The sequence below is a fragment of the Drosophila ananassae genome, chromosome XL, assembly GCF_017639315.1.
Source record: "Drosophila ananassae strain 14024-0371.13 chromosome XL, ASM1763931v2, whole genome shotgun sequence".
Classification (NCBI taxonomy): domain Eukaryota; kingdom Metazoa; phylum Arthropoda; class Insecta; order Diptera; family Drosophilidae; genus Drosophila; species Drosophila ananassae.
In genome coordinates this window covers 7,553,443-7,572,054 of record NC_057931.1, presented here as the reverse complement: position 1 = coordinate 7,572,054, position 18,612 = coordinate 7,553,443, and the positions used below count along the sequence as shown (strand labels likewise).

At 35.4% G+C, this 18,612-nt stretch overlaps 1 protein-coding gene across 1 annotated transcript in view; it reads right to left on the bottom strand.

The window, feature by feature from the left end:
* Positions 1 to 2,278: 2,278 nt before the first annotated feature.
* LOC116654462 (sodium channel protein para) overlaps positions 2,279 to 18,612 on the bottom strand; it is a 68,231-nt gene continuing 51,897 nt past the window's right edge. The window contains exons 29-31 of the mRNA XM_044717115.1: positions 17,804 to 18,074; positions 13,342 to 13,646; positions 2,279 to 11,618 (exon numbers count right to left, since the gene is read on the bottom strand). Of these exons, the coding sequence (XP_044573050.1) occupies positions 10,599 to 11,618; positions 13,342 to 13,646; positions 17,804 to 18,074 (1,596 nt within the window). The 3' untranslated portion in view covers positions 2,279 to 10,598. The remainder of the gene's footprint in view (positions 11,619 to 13,341; positions 13,647 to 17,803; positions 18,075 to 18,612) is intronic.

The window sequence follows — 18,612 nt, the reverse complement described above, 5'->3', positions numbered from 1 at the left end:
GATCGTATAGCATAGATCGTACAGCATATACCGCACAGCATTTACCGTACAGCATATACCGTACTTCAAAATTGGGCCAAAATTGAATTCTGAGAATTTCAAGGATCCTTTGATGCAGTTTTGCGGGGATTAGTTCCCTGATTCATAAATGGTACGCCGTTTTTCAATCGGATGCGAAATGGATGAGATATCCCGTAAAAACTGCAAGAAAAGGGCGGATCGCCCTTTTCCAAGGGTTTTCCAAGGGGTACCATCGTGATTTGGGCCAAAAATGGGGCCAAAATTGAATTCTGAGAGTTTCAAGGATCCTTTGATGCAGTTTTGCGGGGATTAGTTCCCTGATTCATAAATGGTACGCCGTTTTTCAATCGGATGCGAAATGGATGAGATATCTCCCAAAAACTGCAAGAAAAGGGCGGATCGCCCTTTTCCAAGGGTTTTCCAAGGGGTACCATCGTGATTTGGGCCAAAAATGGGGCCAAAATTGAATTCTGAGAATTTCAAGGATCTTTTGATGCAGCTTTGCGGGGATTAGTTCCCTGATTCATAAATGGTACGCCGTTTTTCAATCGGATGCGAAATGGATGAGATATCCCGTAAAAACTGCAAGAAAAGGGCGGATCGCCCTTTTCCAAGGGTTTTCCAAGGGGTACCATCGTGATTTGGGCCAAAAATGGGGCCAAAATTGAATTCTGAGAGTTTCAAGGATCCTTTGATGCAGTTTTGCGGGGATTAGTTCCCTGATTCATAAATGGTACGCCGTTTTTCAATCGGATGCGAAATGGATGAGATATCTCCCAAAAACTGCAAGAAAAGGGCGGATCGCCCTTTTCCAAGGGTTTTCCAAGGGGTACCATCGTGATTTGGGCCAAAAATGGGGCCAAAATTGAATTCTGAGAATTTCAAGGATCCTTTGATGCAGTTTTGCGGGGATTAGTTCCCTGATTCATAAATGGTACGCCGTTTTTCAATCGGATGCGAAATGGATGAGATATCTCCCAAAAACTGCAAGAAAAGGGCGGATCGCCCTTTTCCAAGGGTTTTCCAAGGGGTACCATCGTGATTTGGGCCAAAAATGGGGCCAAAATTGAATTCTGAGAATTTCAAGGATCTTTTGATGCAGCTTTGCGGGGATTAGTTCCCTGATTCATAAATGGTACGCCGTTTTTCAATCGGATGCGAAATGGATGAGATATCCCGTAAAAACTGCAAGAAAAGGGCGGATCGCCCTTTTCCAAGGGTTTTCCAAGGGGTACCATCGTGATTTGGGCCAAAAATGGGGCCAAAATTGAATTCTGAGAGTTTCAAGGATCCTTTGATGCAGTTTTGCGGGGATTAGTTCCCTGATTCATAAATAGTACGCCGTTTTTCAATCGGATGCGAAATGGATGAGATATCTCCCAAAAACTGCAAGAAAAGGGCGGATCGCCCTTTTCCAAGGGTTTTCCAAGGGGTACCATCGTGATTTGGGCCAAAAATGGGGCCAAAATTGAATTCTGAGAATTTCAAGGATCCTTTGATGCAGTTTTGCGGGGATTAGTTCCCTGATTCATAAATGGTACGCCGTTTTTCAATCGGATGCGAAATGGATGAGATATCCCGTAAAAACTGCAAGAAAAGGGCGGATCGCCCTTTTCCAAGGGTTTTCCAAGGGGTACCATAATGAAAATCGCGATCCTGGGAAATTGTCAAAATAATGATATTTTGCCTCCTTCCTTGATCATAAGACGCGTTTAAGCTTAAGTAGCGAATTAAAATAAAAACTCTTTTGTCTTTTCATTTGCATAACAAATTCAATTAAATCTCATTTTATTTCAGTTTTGTTTGTTTGTTTGTTTTTTTTGTATTTTTTTTTTACAATTTATTAAGCTAAAGTGTGAAAAATTTTCGCTTTTAATTTATATATATATATATCTTTTTGGTTTTGTATTGTTTTTTGTTTTCATTTATTACATTACAATATTTTTAGGTTGCCCATTTATTAATTTGATTTATTTTTGGTTTACTTTGTTATAATTTTATTCTTTATAAATTATATATAAATTATGCAACTTGTTGGAGAACTAAAAAAGCGTTAATTATTTATATATAATGAAAATAAAAATGTCTTTGTTTTTAGCGCAGTTTCTTATTTGGGCATTTTCTTTGCATTTGCTTTGTTTACCTTTTTAGTTCATATTTTTTACATTTAGATGTTATTGTGCAGTTTTGGTTTTCTTATTTGTTTTTTCTTTTTATTTTTTATTTTATTTTTTTTTGGGTATTTTTTTCTTTTTTGTATACTTTATTTTGAGTTAACTAATTATAATTCATTTCTTTTGCGTAATAAACTAATTCAGGCGTTTGTTTCTTTCGTTTTGTTTTTGTATTTTTTGTTTTTGTTTTTATTTTTAAATACATTAATCGAATATATCTTTATAAAAACAATTTGTTGTCTGTCTGTGTGTATTACGAGTGTTTTTTCTGTATTTTGTTTTGGTTTCCGGTTTGTATTTTCCCATTTTCCCATTTGTTTTTGTTTTTATTTGTTAATAAAAATGAATACATACAAAAATTGTTGTGTTTCATTTGTCCCATATAGATTTTTTTCCCTTACGTTGTTATAAAAAAAATATATATGTATATATTTATATTAATATGTGTGACTGTGTTTGTGTGTCTGTGTCTCTGTGTGTTTGTGGTTTAAACAAAATGGATTCCTTGTGGTTGGTATAAATACTTAGATTGTGTCGAAAAAATCGATAACAACAAGAGGCACGCCACGAATATCGAAAATCGAAGCTTTCATTGCCCGCCAAAAACATTTAGATGTACGACAGCGATCCATCGTCAAAACGCTACTCATATTATTTTTTGCAGAGATTTAATTATTAAGAGTATCGCTAATACAAGTTAATGTCCTTTTTCACAAAAAAAAAAAGTGAAATTTGAAAACTAGAAAACAAAATGCATGTTGTGTGTTTGTTTGTTTGTATGTTGTTTTGTTGTTTGTGTCTGTTTGTCAAGCAAATGGACAAAGTGTTATACTACACATACTTTTATACTGCTACATAAATATACTCATATTATCATATATATATATTTGTATATATATATATATACAGTCGATTTCTTTTTAGTAGAAAAGTGGCGGGTGTCATAATTTTTAGCATTATTTTTTTGTATTTTTTAGCTGCTTTTACTTGATCGCACATATATAATCTATACATATTCATATGTATATATCTTCATCATCATTTTAGGGGAGAATTACTGAGAGACTGTGTGTTGTTTTCTGTGTCTGAGTCTGTATGTGTGTGTTTGTGTTCTACAGCCATCTGAACCACTAAGAATTTGTAGCCGGGGAAGTTGCTATCAAATAGAGTTGCTCGATAACGGCTGGTTCGGGGGCAAGGATTGCAAGGATCCTCCGCCAAGAGGACCCTCAATGAACTGGCTAAGAAACCAAGGTCAGCTAACAAACGCATACAAAGACAAGAAGAAGCCTGAAAACTTCGGTGCGCCCTTCTACACGCTTCTCATTGCGGTCACCTAAGCTCAACTATGATGCCATGAGTGTCTGTCTTTCTGTGTATTTGTGGGTTTGATGCACAAGCGCGAGATAAACAGATAGATATCCTGTGTTAGGCGTGTGTCAGTATGTGTGTGTGTGTGTGTGTTAGAGTCAGACAGCTAGGCAGATGTAGGCATATGGCAGGCATATATAAAGTCTTTACAAAGACATCATCAGTTGCTTCGGTTTCTCACTAATAATTTACTTCAATTTGTTGATTTTATTCATCGTATTCTTTTGCTTAAATTGTATTTGTATAAAAAAAATATGCTAACGGTGCCTGTGTCGCTTTAGTTATCCATTTTTCATTTTAGTTAAGACTTCCTTTAAATATGTATATTTAAATTATGCATTAGTATCATGTATCCTTTTTAGCTAGCTTGCTTTTGTGTATAAATATAAATACATATTTCCTTTATGTCCTCTGATTTTATTGTAAGCATCCGTCTGCTATTATTTTATTCATTTTATTGCGAGCTGCATCACTTTTTCTCAGTGTATCAGAGTGTATGTTTGTGTCTGTGTCTGTGTGTGTGTGTGGGTGGGTGTTTTGTTGTGGTTGTGTGTGTGTGGCTCTGGATTCATTTAAAAAGCAGCTTGGCAATTTGTGACTCGTGGATGCAGCTTTATCTTTATTGGCTATCATTATGTATGTATATAAATTTTCTTGTTAAATAATTCTCATTTTCTTCAGTCTGTTTTTGGTTTTTATTTTTTACCTTTATTTGTTCTTTTCTTTTTTTGTTCTTTTCGTATTGTTTTCGTGTTCAACGGGCTTCATATAAACTGCTATTAACTCTTGCTCTCAAATGTAAATTGCAAATACTTCGCTGGATGGCAACTTTCGTAATTGTGAGTTATTTGTTTCAGTGTATTCCTTTGTGGTTTTTTAGGTCGGCTTGGCTTGGCTTGGTATCTCTCTGCTTTTTCTCTGCGGCTCGGCATTGTGTCTCTGTGATGTTTGGATCGAAATGGATTAGCAACTGATACGATGAAGGACTTAAATGAACTATTTTGACGAAATTGAATAAAAAAAAGTATCATTTTAATTGCGAGTGTATGGGTTTTATTGTATTCATGTGTCTCTGTCATAGTGTGTGTGTTTTGTATGTGTATGCACCCTAAGCTTGACTAAAGATTTAGAATTTTTTATGTAGAATATCTAATTGCATTAATTGTTCTTATTTTTTTTTTTTTTGGTTTTTTCGTCTCCTGCTTCTTCTCTGTATTTGAATTTTATTAGCTATGCATAATAACTGGCTGTTTTACATTTAAATGTTTTTTTTTTTACAGTTCGTTTTTGGTTTTCTCCTTTTTTTTAGATTTTCTTTTACTATTTTTTATTTTTTTGTAATTATTTCGAATTTCATTTGCTATGCTTCGTTTGATTTTGTTTTTTGTTTGTGTTTTTGTTGCTTTTTTTTGTTGAAGTTTTTGCGATTTTTTATTTGTAAAATTTTCTTTTGTTTTTCTTTTGTATAATTATAATTTATAATATATTTTCTAGTTTCATTTTGGTTTTTTTCTTTATGTAATTAACTAGACTTATGTAATATATTACAAATGTACGAGTATAAAGCTAAAGTTTTTGTCCTTCTTTGTTTTTTAGTTTTTGTTTTACATTTTTTTGGTTTCTTTTTTGTTTTTTTTTTTTTGGTTTTTTTAATATATAGTGAGTTAACAAAAAAAAGGATTTTATTATTAACTAATATAGAAATTTCCACGCTTTGATTTTTGAAGTGTATCTAAAAAAAATGTATTATCGTATTGGTATTCTTACTCCACTTACTTCCTCATTTTTTTATTTTTATTTTTGTATTTGAGAATGCTGCTGGCTGGTGGAAAACTTTGCGACGCCACTGTGACGGTGACGGTGCAAAAATTCGCCATCTTTTGTTCTGTGGTGAGTGTGTGGGTGTGTCAGTGTATGTGTGTATTGCTCTAAAATTTTTAGAAATTTATATATATATATATATATATATGTTTATTGTTATCATGTTTTTTGTTGCGTTGTGACTTTTTTCAGCAGCACAAAATATGCAGTTTGTAGTATTATAATTATAAGTTGAATTTTTCTCTTGTATTATAATTATTATTATTATTTGTTTTATTTTTTTTTAGGCGTATTGTATATATAATTACTTTTATTCTGTCTAATGGCAATGATGCGCGTGTTGCTTCGAACGTAACCTCGGCACAAAAAATATGTTTACACGTATGCTAAAATTATGAAATAGATTTCCTAATCAATAAATATCCATTTTTTTTTGTTTTCCATCCACGACGTGTCAACTTTTCGATTTCGATTTGCGTTGCGTTTATCGCTCGAATTTTCCATATCCGGTTTCCGGCAAAAAATTCGCCTCCCTTTTTTTTTTTGATCTTTCGACATTTTTTTTTTTTTTGTTTTCGGTATTATTGTAAATTTACATAATTTTTATAAAAAAGAGAGTAACTTTCACGGATTCAGATCGGTTTGTTGGTTTTTTCTTGTTTCTGTTTCTTTGTTGTAGCTTGTTGCATAAGCTTCAGGTGTGACATTTTGTTGTTGTTTTTGCTGTAGTTGTTGTTTTTGCAGATGATGTTGTTGTTTCACACGCAGATAGTACAATATCTTGAAGAATATACCATAATAATATATGTTTTTTTTTTTGTTTTGTTTTTCTGTTTCATTTTCGATTTGATTCGATTTTTTGTTTTTTGTTTTTGTTTTGTGTTTTGTTTTATTTAATCTCGCCCCGCCCCTCGTTTATAACAGTGCACTCAGTATAAGTAGATATATTATATTTTTAGCTTTTTGTTCAGTATTATATGCTTTTTCATTTAACTTATGCATTTTGTACGGAATTTTCAAACTTAATTTTCTGTTATTAGTATATAGCATGTTTTTTTTGGATTTTCGCTTATCATTCTCGATTATTACCATGTGTTTTTCTATTATTTATCGAAGTGGGTACTCGTATTATTTGTCAAACAGCCAACAAAATGTATAATAATGAAGCTACATTCAAGTCTTTACAAAAACTCGGCAATTGGCAAGCATTTTAAAAATCATAATCTGGGGATATATACCATAATAATAATAATAATAATAATAATAATACGGAATGTGATATATAAAGGTAACGGTTAACTAAAACGGAAACGGAAATGGGCTACGCGTGATGAAGGCTAAAAACAAAAAGCCGCAACGGTAAATTTTTGAAGGATTTTAGGCGAAACAAGAGTGAGAGGGCTTAGGGTTAAGAATATGGATTCATTAGGGGATTATTAAGGGGAATTACACACAAACATTTAAACAGGGTTGCTGATCATTTATATTCGATATACAATATATTGAAAAAGCTCTTGTAAAAGCGTGCGCAAAAAATAAACACTAAATTTTCTTTTTTTTTGGACTTTAAGGCAACGCTTAAACTGGTCCCCATAATGTACACAAGTTAATTACTTTACAATTTTTTGTCGTTTGCGTTACTTTTTTATAGGTTATGTTACTTTGGTTTTTAGGATAGGTTGCGTTTGAATTCCGTTTTTCGGTTTTTTGTTTTCTTGGGAAAGTGGTGATATTGGAACGGTCTAGTGTTGGGAAACTATTTCGGATTTTAATTTGTCATACAACCGGATGTTCGATGAAAAGTTGTTCGATTTAAATCCGTAGGCCAGACACTCAGAAGTTATATAACTGTTATACAACTGTTATACTCGGCCTACAGAATTTCCAATTAAACAACTGTGTGAAATCAAATGCTATCTAAAATAAATCAAATGTATTTATGTTGAAGTAGGGTATGGCAAATAAAAATATTTTGCATTTCGAAAGACAACTAAATACAAAACATAATACTTATTTTTACCAGGGGTGATTGTTGTCAATTTCCAATATTTTGTTAAATTTTGAACGAATCTTGCTGTTTTTTTTTAGATAGTACTGTATATATTTTTCCTTTCGTTTGCGTAGTGGGGTAAATGTGGATGTGAGTTTAGAACAAGTTCCGCATTTGTATTTGATTTAAAACGGATAGCTAGAAGTCAGGCAGTGTGTGAAAGCATGTACTTTTTTGTATAACAGTTTTCTAATCGTGTCGGAGAGAGTAAGTCAGCGAGAAGAGATGTTCTGTCTGTGTATGTATGTGTGTGTGTGTGTGTCGGTGCGAAATGTTTCTTAGTTATTGTCATAAAACCAAAAAGCGAATTTTTTCCCAAAAGTATTCGTTTTCAATTCACCTCCTACGATTACAGCAATTTCGAAGCAAAAGCAAAGCATTTACGGGTATGTGTGTGTGTGAATTTTCTATATATATGAGTATATATCCAATGTATACATATATGTATTCTGTGTGTGTGTGTTTGTGTGTGAATGGGGGGGTATGTCTTAGTGCATGTGTGTGATTTTGAGTGGTGTGTGTGGTGTGTGTATGTGCGCTATGGAACCTCACATATACTTTCGTTTGCTGTCGGTGTGTTCCCATCTGATCGTTTCGATCTTTATCATTATCGTAATCGGTTATCGGTTATCGGTTATTGGTTATTGGTTATCGTTTCAACTGAACAGGCGACGAAAAGGCATTGCTAGTAATCGAAAATCAAGAAAGGAACTCAAGAAATCAAATGCATTAAAAGCTGGTCCAAACAAAGCTTAGCTTGGCATAATTGGGGCGCAACTGAATGTGAACACACTATATTTTCGTTTTACTTTTACTTTGTTTTTTGGTTTTTTTTTTTTGTTGCTGGTTTCGATTTTCGGCTATCGGTTATCGAATTCGGTTTTCTCTTATTTTCTGCTAGGCTCTTAACTCGAATAACGGCTGGATACGAAAAGGAAAAGCGAATGCGAAGGCTCTGAAAAGTATGCTACGCTCTGAAGCAGTCGGGCTAAAACTTTGTTTGAATTCAATTCAGTATCAATATCGTATGTATTTTAAATTATTTATTTTTATAATTACGTGTAATATATATTTCGTTTCGTTTTTAATTCGCCTTGATTATTTTTTTTTGTGTAATTTGAATTTGGTCGCCACCTTTGTTGCGACAAAAAAGAACTATGAGAAAATAGAGAGCACATTGAAAACTCAAAAACTTGTTCAAATTGTTCACTCGTTTTCGTTTCTCAATTTGCTTTCAATATTATTTGCTTCGTCTTGTGCTAAGCACACACTCTTATTCTGCTGTTTTTTTATTTCTTAATATTCTTTCTGTTTTTCAATCGTTTTGTTTCTCAACTCGCCTTACTTTGAACTTGGTTCTGTTTTTCACACTCGAACTTATTCACTTCCACATACTTGGGTATTGTTTTAACACTTTGACGCCTTTCTTCTACTTGCTTCTATGATTGTTTTTAATTTTTTCTTTGTTTTTGTTTTTCATCATAATCGATTTTTTATTGCTCGAATTCAAATTTGAATTGCTAAGATTACCGTTATTTGATTATATATTTTGTTTTTTAAAATGGTGTTCGCTCCACATCCTTTTTCGGCTCCATGCGCCCCCACTTCAAGGATTTGTTTGGTATTTTGGTGTGTTCTTGGCATCGATGGGAACATAACCTCAAATCGAGATTACATAACCTCAAACTTCCTGCATCCATATGGTTGAGTGTGTTGTGTCTGTGTGTGTGTGTGTGTGTGTGATGGATGGATTTGTGTTTTTTGGTGTGAAATGTTTGCTTTGAACTTTCTTGCTGGCCTAATGGGATCGCTTATCGCTTAAATCGAAACTGCAAACGAAATTATCGATAGCACAAAAGTATCGATCGCTTCGGAAATAACTCTGTCTGCCTATTACTCTCTGCTTTTCCTTACATATTTATTGTTTTCCTGTGTGCTGGTGTGTTGGTGTGTTAGTGTGTGCGTGTCATCGGGTGAAACTACTATCTCTTATGTTTCTCTCATATATGTATATATATTTTTTTCTCTGTATTTCGTATTGCTTTTAATGGCAGTTCAGGCGGTTGTTCTTGTTCGTCTTTTTGGTTTTGAATTAAATATTTTTTTAGTTTTTCTGTTTTCTTGGTGTTTTGTTTTTTATCGGGCCCGTTTGTTTTGATTTTGTCCCATTGCTTTGTCTGGGGTTTTAATTAGTTAGTTGGATAAATGTTAAATACAAACTATGCAAATTGGTGTTCTCGTTCTCTCATTAAGAATTAGTTATTAAAATTCATCGCGTTTATTAATTAGTATTTTTTTTTTTTTACTGTTTCACTGTGAGAATGTTGTTAGGGATTGTTGTTGTGGTTGTTGTGATTTTTGCTTCTGCTTCTCCTTACCTTTAACCTTTATTGGTGTTTTACTTTCAGCTGTTATTTTAGTAGCACTTTAGGTTGGTAAGTTAGTTAATTAAATCAAGCGAGTTTCTGTTTGTTGTTGTTGTTGTCCTACTACTGGCAAATACAATTTTTAGAGCTTGTTCATTTGTTTTTTGTTTTTTCTTAACTTTTTTGTGGATTTAATATTGTTAAGGTTTTATATTTTATAGCCTGTGTGAGTGTCCACCAGCTCAATAACATTTCATTTCGAAAACTTCGAAAGATTGAAAAGAAAAGCCCAACGATTGGGCGCCATTTGTAAAAAATACTAGAAATATACTAGAAACTTGTGACAATTTGAAATGTTAATGTCCCAGTAGATAATGGTTATGTGTGTGTGTTTTAATGTGTAAGTGGGTATGTTTTCCTTTTCCTGCTTAGGCCAATAAATTTGTTGTTGGAAAAATGCCTAGCTGATCAAAAGATTTCTTGTAATATTTGTCTGGTTTTAGCTTAAGTATGATTGTTGTTGGTTGCTGACTCGTTAACTGAATAATGCGGGTAAGTAAATTAGGTTCTCTTCTTGTTCTGTTTTTGTTGTATTGGTTTTTTGTTTTTGTTTTTGTTTTCATTATATAGCAGAAAATTATGCTTGTTGTTCTCCTTGTTGTTGTAGTTGTTGTTGTTTGTTGTTGTTAACCACCGGGAGACCTGGTGTGGCCCCCCAGCTAATTGCAACGTGCAACATCATCGTACTTCATGCTAATACTCGCGTGCATCTTGGAGGGGGGGGCGAGGCCTGGCTCAGACATCCGCCGTGCGCGACGTGATGCTCGGCGATCGCGAGTGGATGACCACCTTGTGGCCGTTCTTAGTCACGAACCCGTCGCTCTCCACGAGCACGGCCGTTTGTCGTCCGGCACTGCCCGCCCCGGGGCTACCAGCTCCTCCGCTCCCCGGACTTCCCGCCGCAGCCGCCGTCGCTCCCGCTTCACCTGGACTATTTACATGGTTCTCCTCGGCGGCGTCTGCATCTCCTCCTCCACCTCCATCGGGGGTCTCCTTTGAGGGATCCGCTGGATCATCTGTGGCAGGTTCAGCATCACCAGCACCAGAACCAGTAGCATCTCCACCATCACCCTGGTCTGGTTCTGTCTCGTCGCCGCCCCCACCACCACCACCGCCACCGGAACCTCCCTCGCCGCGCGCCTTGTGCTTCCGCCAAGCATGCTGGATGAGACGGGCACAGTACTCCTCCCGTTGGCGCCAGAGGGTCGAGGATACGGGCTCGTAGCCCTCCGTATCCGGCCGTGCCGCTATCTCACCAATCTCGCCCGTCTCCTCAATCGGATTACCCTTACGCGCAAAGAAGTCTTTGGTTAGGGCATCCAGGATATCCACACAGTACATGAGATCGCCGCGACATATGGGTATATCCATCGATATGATCTTATACTTATTCGGCTTATGGATCTGCAACGGTGGCTCCAGTACGTCCAAAAATTCGGACAACTGATCGTAGCGTATGTATTGAGTACCCTCTGGATCAAATTGCTGCCAGATCTCGTAATACATATCGTAGTCGTCATCGGTCAGACCCTCCTGTACGTCCTCGGTGGCCTGACTATAGTTCTCGAGAATGACAGCAATGTACATATTAATAACTATCAAAAAGCTTATAACTAGGTATGAGAGGAGAAACGTTATTCCAACGGTCGCTGAACCACAATTGCCCGGATAGCCTTTGTCGTTGTCGGGTGGATCGCATGCTTCCTCATTGATTATGGCGTCCAGTACACCATCCCAACCGGCTGACGTCGACATCTGCCAGTTATTGGTTTTCAATTTAAGGATTATTGGATTTTGAAAATGGGGGAAATTTTTGGGAAATATTCATTGGAAATTGGAGGTTAAGTCGAATTAGGGATGGGATAATTGGTATAATACAATCGATAAGTTATTGTTTGGCATTGGCATGTGTCCGATCGGTTGGGTATGGTTTAGATGCATCGATAGGTATAGGTACAGATCGATATTTATCGATGCATGTCGTTAGGTCGGTAGTACGGAATATGGGTTTGGTTTGGTATAAGTGTGTCCGTTAAAAGTACAAGTGTGTGTGTGTGTGGTTGTGGTTGTGTGTGTGTGTGTGGGCGGTGGGAGAGAGAGAGAGAAGTTTAAGACAGAAGATACAATAACAAAGAGAGTCATCATTAGTCAAATTTATCGGCACCGGATCGCTGGTTAAAGCAAACTAGTATTTATGGCATACGGTAGGTGGTTAGTTAGTACAGTTACGGCTATAGTTAGTAGTTATACATTGAGTGTGTATTAGATTACTTTTTGGCTAATTACTTGGCTAACTTGGCTACGGCTGCTTTGATTCAAACTCTTGAGAAAGCTTAAAAGCCAGCTATGTAATTTAATAGCCTTGACCCCGGTCGAAGGGGGCGCTATCAAGGCGATATCATGGGCGTGGCTATTAAAGAGGAGGAGGGCGGGAGCTAGTCCCATCCAAACCAAAACTAAGGGGAATCAAAGCGGTAAGCGTGGCAAGCATTTCGTAAATCTCTCTTCAAGATTTCAATAGTATTAGTATAGTTAAGCGAATGCGACAGTAAAGTAGTTAGAAAATGGAAGTTATATATAAACAGTTAGGGAGTAGATAAGATGGATAGATTATAGAGAGAGAGAGAGATAGGGGTTGAAGGTATAGAGATAGTGGGAAGTGAGAGCTGGGGGTTAGTGTTCCCGGGATCATAAGATCGAATCTACATATTTTCGGGTTGCCTTTTAATATTTTTTTTTTTTTGCATTTGGGGCTGGGTTCGTTGTTTTTTTTATTTTTATTTTTTGCGGGAGCAGGGGGTGTCTTGAGGAAACTCAACATTTGATTTGGTGTTTGTTGAAAGAGCTGAATTAGATTTGTTTTTTGTACAATTTACTAAAATTATGCATATACAGAGAAGCAGATACATTGGATTCGAATCGATTTCAAAACAAAAAACAAGCGCTTAAGAAAAAAATAAACATTAAAGCTGATTTATACGACTGGCAATAGCTCTTTTTTTTTTAGCAATTGGCTAATGCCGTTTTGGGCAAAATAAAAATAAAATTAATTTTTTATTCACAAAACTGAAAAGTTAAGGATAACCAATGGGCAAACAGTTAGACAGAGAGAGGTACAGAGAGAGAAAGAGAGTTAAAACGAATCGATAATCGATTAAAATAAATCGTAGTTTAATCAAAAAATCGCACTAATTTAGCTTTTACCAACAACTACCGCAGCTTCAATCAACATTGTGATGTTGCCACGGAAAACTGAATTGCAGAATGGCAAAAAAATATGCAATTACCGACGTGATCGATCGGCGGCATAACTCCAGCGATAGAGAGCCGTCGATAGATGATCGGTTTATCGATAGATTTATATAGTTATTTTTGAGGTTAGGATGATAAGATTTCAGTGAGATTGTGGCAACATCACCCAACGACAACAACAATAGACAACATAAACCGTCAACGGAATTGTGGCTGGGCCTCTTACCTGAAAGAGCAGGATCATGCTCTGGCCGAAGGTCTTGAAGTTGTAGACATCGTTGATGCCGCTCTTCTCCTTCACGTGCATGAAAAAGGACATGCCGAAAATGGCGAAGATGAACATGACCAGGAACAGCAGCAGGCAGATGTTGAACAGGGCGGGCAGGGACATGGCCAGCGCGAATAGCAGTGTCCTGATGCCCTTGGCTCCTTTCACCAACCGAAGTACACGACCCACTTTGGCCACTCGAACCACACGGAGCAGTGTTGGCGACACGAAGTATTTCTCGATTATATCGCTAAGTACAAGACCTGCGATCGCAGCAGCATTTATTTTAGGACAAAAAATCGATTGAGTTTCGCAGTAGAGATCACAATATCTGAGAGGATTATTTGGGGGATATTAGGAATGTTTTTTTTTGGGGGGGACGGGACAAGAACTCTCAACATAGCTGAAATATGGAAAGTATTAAGGTTGTTCGCTCCTCCATCTTCTCCAAAATAACCGACGTCGGTCGACACTCATATACAAATTGACAAACGGACACTCACACCAACACAAGATTACAAACACACCGATAAACTCAAAGCAATGGTAATATTGGTACAGTTGAAACAAAACATTATACAATATACGGTACAGTCGATACAGAAGAACTTAAACAGGCGATGTTACGGAAACGGAAATGAAAAAATCGTAAAAGTTAATATACAATCATAGATTACACACATTTACAGTTACAACATACATATACAGTCAAAGTACAGTTACGGGTTAGCAGTACAAGTACAAGTACAGTTAACGCAAAAGGTTTTTTTTCAACAAATTTACAGCTGGCTTAAATAGCTGCGCAAAAATGGAAAATAAAAGTAGTATAAGAGGATAAGAGAAATATATATGAAATAAATATGAAAGTAAATAAGGCAGGAAATGTATTGTAACCTTAAATATTTTACAGTTAGAACGGTAAACACTGAACAGTTAACAGAGTAAGAGTAAGCAGCATCGCTCGGTAGTCGTATATCCTTTGGCCTTTTTTTTTGTTCAGCAGCTGGCGCAGGAGCAGGAGCAGGCGATTGGCTCTGGCGTTTCATTTTATGTTATTATTATTATTAAAAATTTTTCTTTTTCATTCTTATATTTTTTTTTGAAGCAGCAACAGCGAAAGTAGCATTAAATCAAAAAATATCGGTTCAAATTCGATAGAAAGAACCGAAGAAATGTAAATTTGTTGTGTGGTTTCTTGGGGGTTACGTATTCTTTTAGCGATAATCCGCAGCATATTTTAAAAGTGCCAAATACTATAACACTGCAAAGTTCGTTCGCTGTCCTGAGAATGAAACTGTTCATTGGTTCTAAACGATTTTCATATATAATATATATAAGATATTTGATTTTGATGGCTCTAGCAATGGCATGAGCGGAGGGTACTGGGTGGGACGATGGCGAACGAACTAATTGCAGGACTTTTTCGGGGAATTATTAAAGCTATTTGAAGTAATATATAATATATAAAAAAAATATTTAAAAAGTGAAAGCTTCATAACCAAACACATTGAGAGAGAGAGAAAGTAAGAGGGATTTAAAGAGGGATATATAGACATTTATTATATAGGATTGGGGTTAAAGTCCCGCTCTAGGAAATGGTCTGGGAACCATTGGGGGGTCTATAGATTATACACGTTTATATGCTTTTTACTACGTTCATAGTAAAGTACATAATCTCCATCGTAGATTGGACCAAAACCATTAAGAAGATTCAGGCTAGCTGCCACGGCATTACCAATTCTATTCGATTCAAAATTTTGAAGTATATTTCACAATATATTGTGAGGCCAAATTTTCAGGCGGAACCCTCCGGCTAGGAGACTACACACTAAAGGATATAAATCTGGTATCGGATAAATATATATTTGTGTTTCGGCCTTCGGGTCCTTGTCGGTCCGATCCAGTTCAACGGTCTTGCAGGATACTGTGCGCTAAGACAGTCCGCATGGCCGTTGTCCTGGCTGGGGCCCCGCCTTGGAATTTTCAGGAGGTATCTCTATGGGTATTACCCAGAAATTTTGGTTACCTGGCAGTAGCCGGACAGAGTTATGCAACCGACAATCGCACAGAGAGTCTTGTGGAATGCCCATTGACACCTAACTCTGATTGAATCTTGTGTGATTGATTTGAAATCTTCGTATTACGTTTCACTTTCATTTTCATATTTCATTTTCATTTAAATCGTATTTCTTATGCATTTTTTCTTTTTTTGTTTTTTTTCTGTGCAAGCCATTTAAATGTTTAATGTGTAGAGGTGTGTGAGTGTAGAGTGTGAGTTTTTAGCATTTATTTTTATAAATTAGTTCATTGTTATTCTTTTGTTGTTATTTTGTTATGTTGCATAAATTTTGCATTTACAAAAGCTTTGCCTTATTTTTTGTTCTTTTATAGTTCTTTATATATATATATTTTTTTTTGTGTTTTTTGAAGCGTGTATTAATATATTCGTCTATAAGGATATCACTCTGCGTCTGCCGCAACATCGAAGGCAAATAAGTAAGCAAACTTTTAGGCGCTCAAAATATTGAAAGCTAGGTATTGATTTGTTTTGTTTTTTTTTTTTTGGGGTTCTTGAAAAAGTGCTTTTGGAGAACAAGTAGTAGCACGTGTTGGGTCTCTGGCGAGTATTAAACATATCACATAAAAGGAAGCATTAAGCAACATTTAAGTTCTGCAGCTCTTAAATAGTAAAGTAAATTTTTACTTGAAGCTTCTCGCACACAAAACTATAGAAGTTTGATTTAAAATTCAAAACGAAAATAACTTTTTGCATTTTAAGAAAAGAAAACACAATACGGTTCGGTTTGTTTAGGTTCCGTTTTTTTTTTTTCTTCAGGGGGTTTTGGGGGTTTTTTGGTTTTGGTTTTCGATTTGGAGTTTTTGGTTTTTTGGATTTGGAAATGGAAAATGGATTGGGGGATTTTTTTCGTCGACCTTCGCTAGACAAAATATTTTTTTGGGCGCAATTCGAATTGGGGCAACACTTTTGGTAGCAACAACACTAAAATGTAGCATCCTTTTTAGGGCTCGATTGCTCGTAATCGAGTTAAAAAGAAAGCTCTTTGTTGCATTGGTCAATGTAGTAAAGCATATTTTAAGCCATCTTTTGTATAGTTTTTCAGTTTCTGTTTTCAGCTAACTGGTGCTCCTAAGTAGTAAGTCCAATTCCCACATTTATTTTTGGTTTTCAGCTCATCCATTTGTTCTGTTTTTTCATCATTTTGTGCTTACGTATGCGCAATTAGCAGGCTCATAATATTTTTTGTATTTAACTTTAAGATATGACTTTAAAACAAACGAAAAACGGCAAAAACAAAGTGAATTGTGAGCCAAAAATGTTGACTCATAAAGCTTAAATAAAAATGTATATATAGTTTGGACAAACTTCAATTGAAATCTGCCAATGTTAGTAGGTTTTTGTAAACTTTAAATTAAAATTTAATAGTTTGAATATCAATTACGAATATTTAGAATTTAACGCCAGCAACAAACGACAACAATTACTTGGGAAAATACATTAAAATTAACACCAATATTGCAACGTTTTACGTTTACTTTTATAACTTAGGACAGGAACATAAAAATTCAACATCAATTTACTTAATTTACATACAAGTTTTTAACAACAACAACGATAATGGAATGCGCATTAGTACAGTTTGCGGTATAACAGTATAACAGTTTAATGACAGTAGTTACTTGTCAATAATATATAATTTAAAGCATTTAAAGCATAAAGAAAACTTAAGCATATAGCTTGATAGCTTGTATAACAGTTTTATAACAGACTGATTAAAGCAAACTGTACTAATGGCGAAAATTGTGAAAAGCGAAACTCAAAAACATAACTTGGAATACGTTAAGCACAACAACAGTGAGCTGCTCATACTGTGATATGGAAAAGTGATCGGTATAACAGTATAACTCTGAAGAGATCACTTCATATCCGTATGTGCGCTCGCTACACAACAATTTTATACACAACAAATTGGTATTATTTTAAGGGGGACCGGGGGAAAGGGTTCAAATACATACATATGTATAACAGTTACTTATTTGCATTTTTGCTTGGGGATTTTTGGGGGGATTTCAATACGAATCAACATCGAACAATGGAATTATTACTTATTACGTTTTTATTACAGCAAATTAGCAATAATAATTAGAAAGGATTCTTAACAATACAGACAGCGAGAGAGAGAGAGAGAGAGAGGAGCGTACTGTGACAAAGACAGACATACTGGTATGTTACAGATAGATAGAGAGAGAGAGAGAGATGGGAGCATTGTGAAAGGGAGAGGTATACCCACTGGTATACAACTCGAACAAAATTGCAATTTATTAAATTTTTTTTATTTTGGAGCTTGGGTGGGTCTTTGGTATTTTTTTTTGGAAATTGATTTCATTGCGGTTTACTTACCTAAGATGGATAAAATGACAACTACTACATCAAATAAATTCCATGGCTCAATAAAATAGTGATATCGTAAAGCGAATATTTTTAATAGACATTCGGAACTGAAAATAACTACGAATATCGCATTGAGATAGTCAAGGACCGCGTTGTACGTGTCCGACGCATCGTAACGATCGAGTGTCATGGTGAACATGTTCAGACCAATGAATAACATAATAATTATATCGAATTTCTTATCGGTTACTATTTCAAAGACTATTGCTTGTGGTCGCCACTGGAAATGGTACGAATGTAAAACATAAAACATAAAACATACAAATCAAATAATAAATGGGTTAAATAATAAATTTAAATAACAATAGTCAGGATTCAATCGTTGGACACCGGCAAAAACACATTGGAGAGAAGAGAGAAAAGGAATAGAAGAGTTTCGTATAAGTACAATTATGATTACATTTTTTTTTTTATAATTTATATTATAACAGTATAATAGTTTTCTTAGCTCAGTTGATCGCTTTGTTTTTTATTGATTTACTTTAGGTTTATTGATTTATTTTGGTTGTTAATACATAGTTCGTAGGTTCGATCTGTGCCAATTGCAAACTTTTTTCCATGACGATATAACCATTCTCTGTGGAGCACCTGCAGTATAACAGTATAACAGTTGGATAAAATTCTTTAACAGTGACACGTTTTGTGCGCTAATATAACATTCATTCATTGCATCAATTATGTTGTAAGTACAGTCACTTCACGAGGCGGCATAGCAACAGACAGAGACAGATATATGGTTTAATATTTATATATTTAAA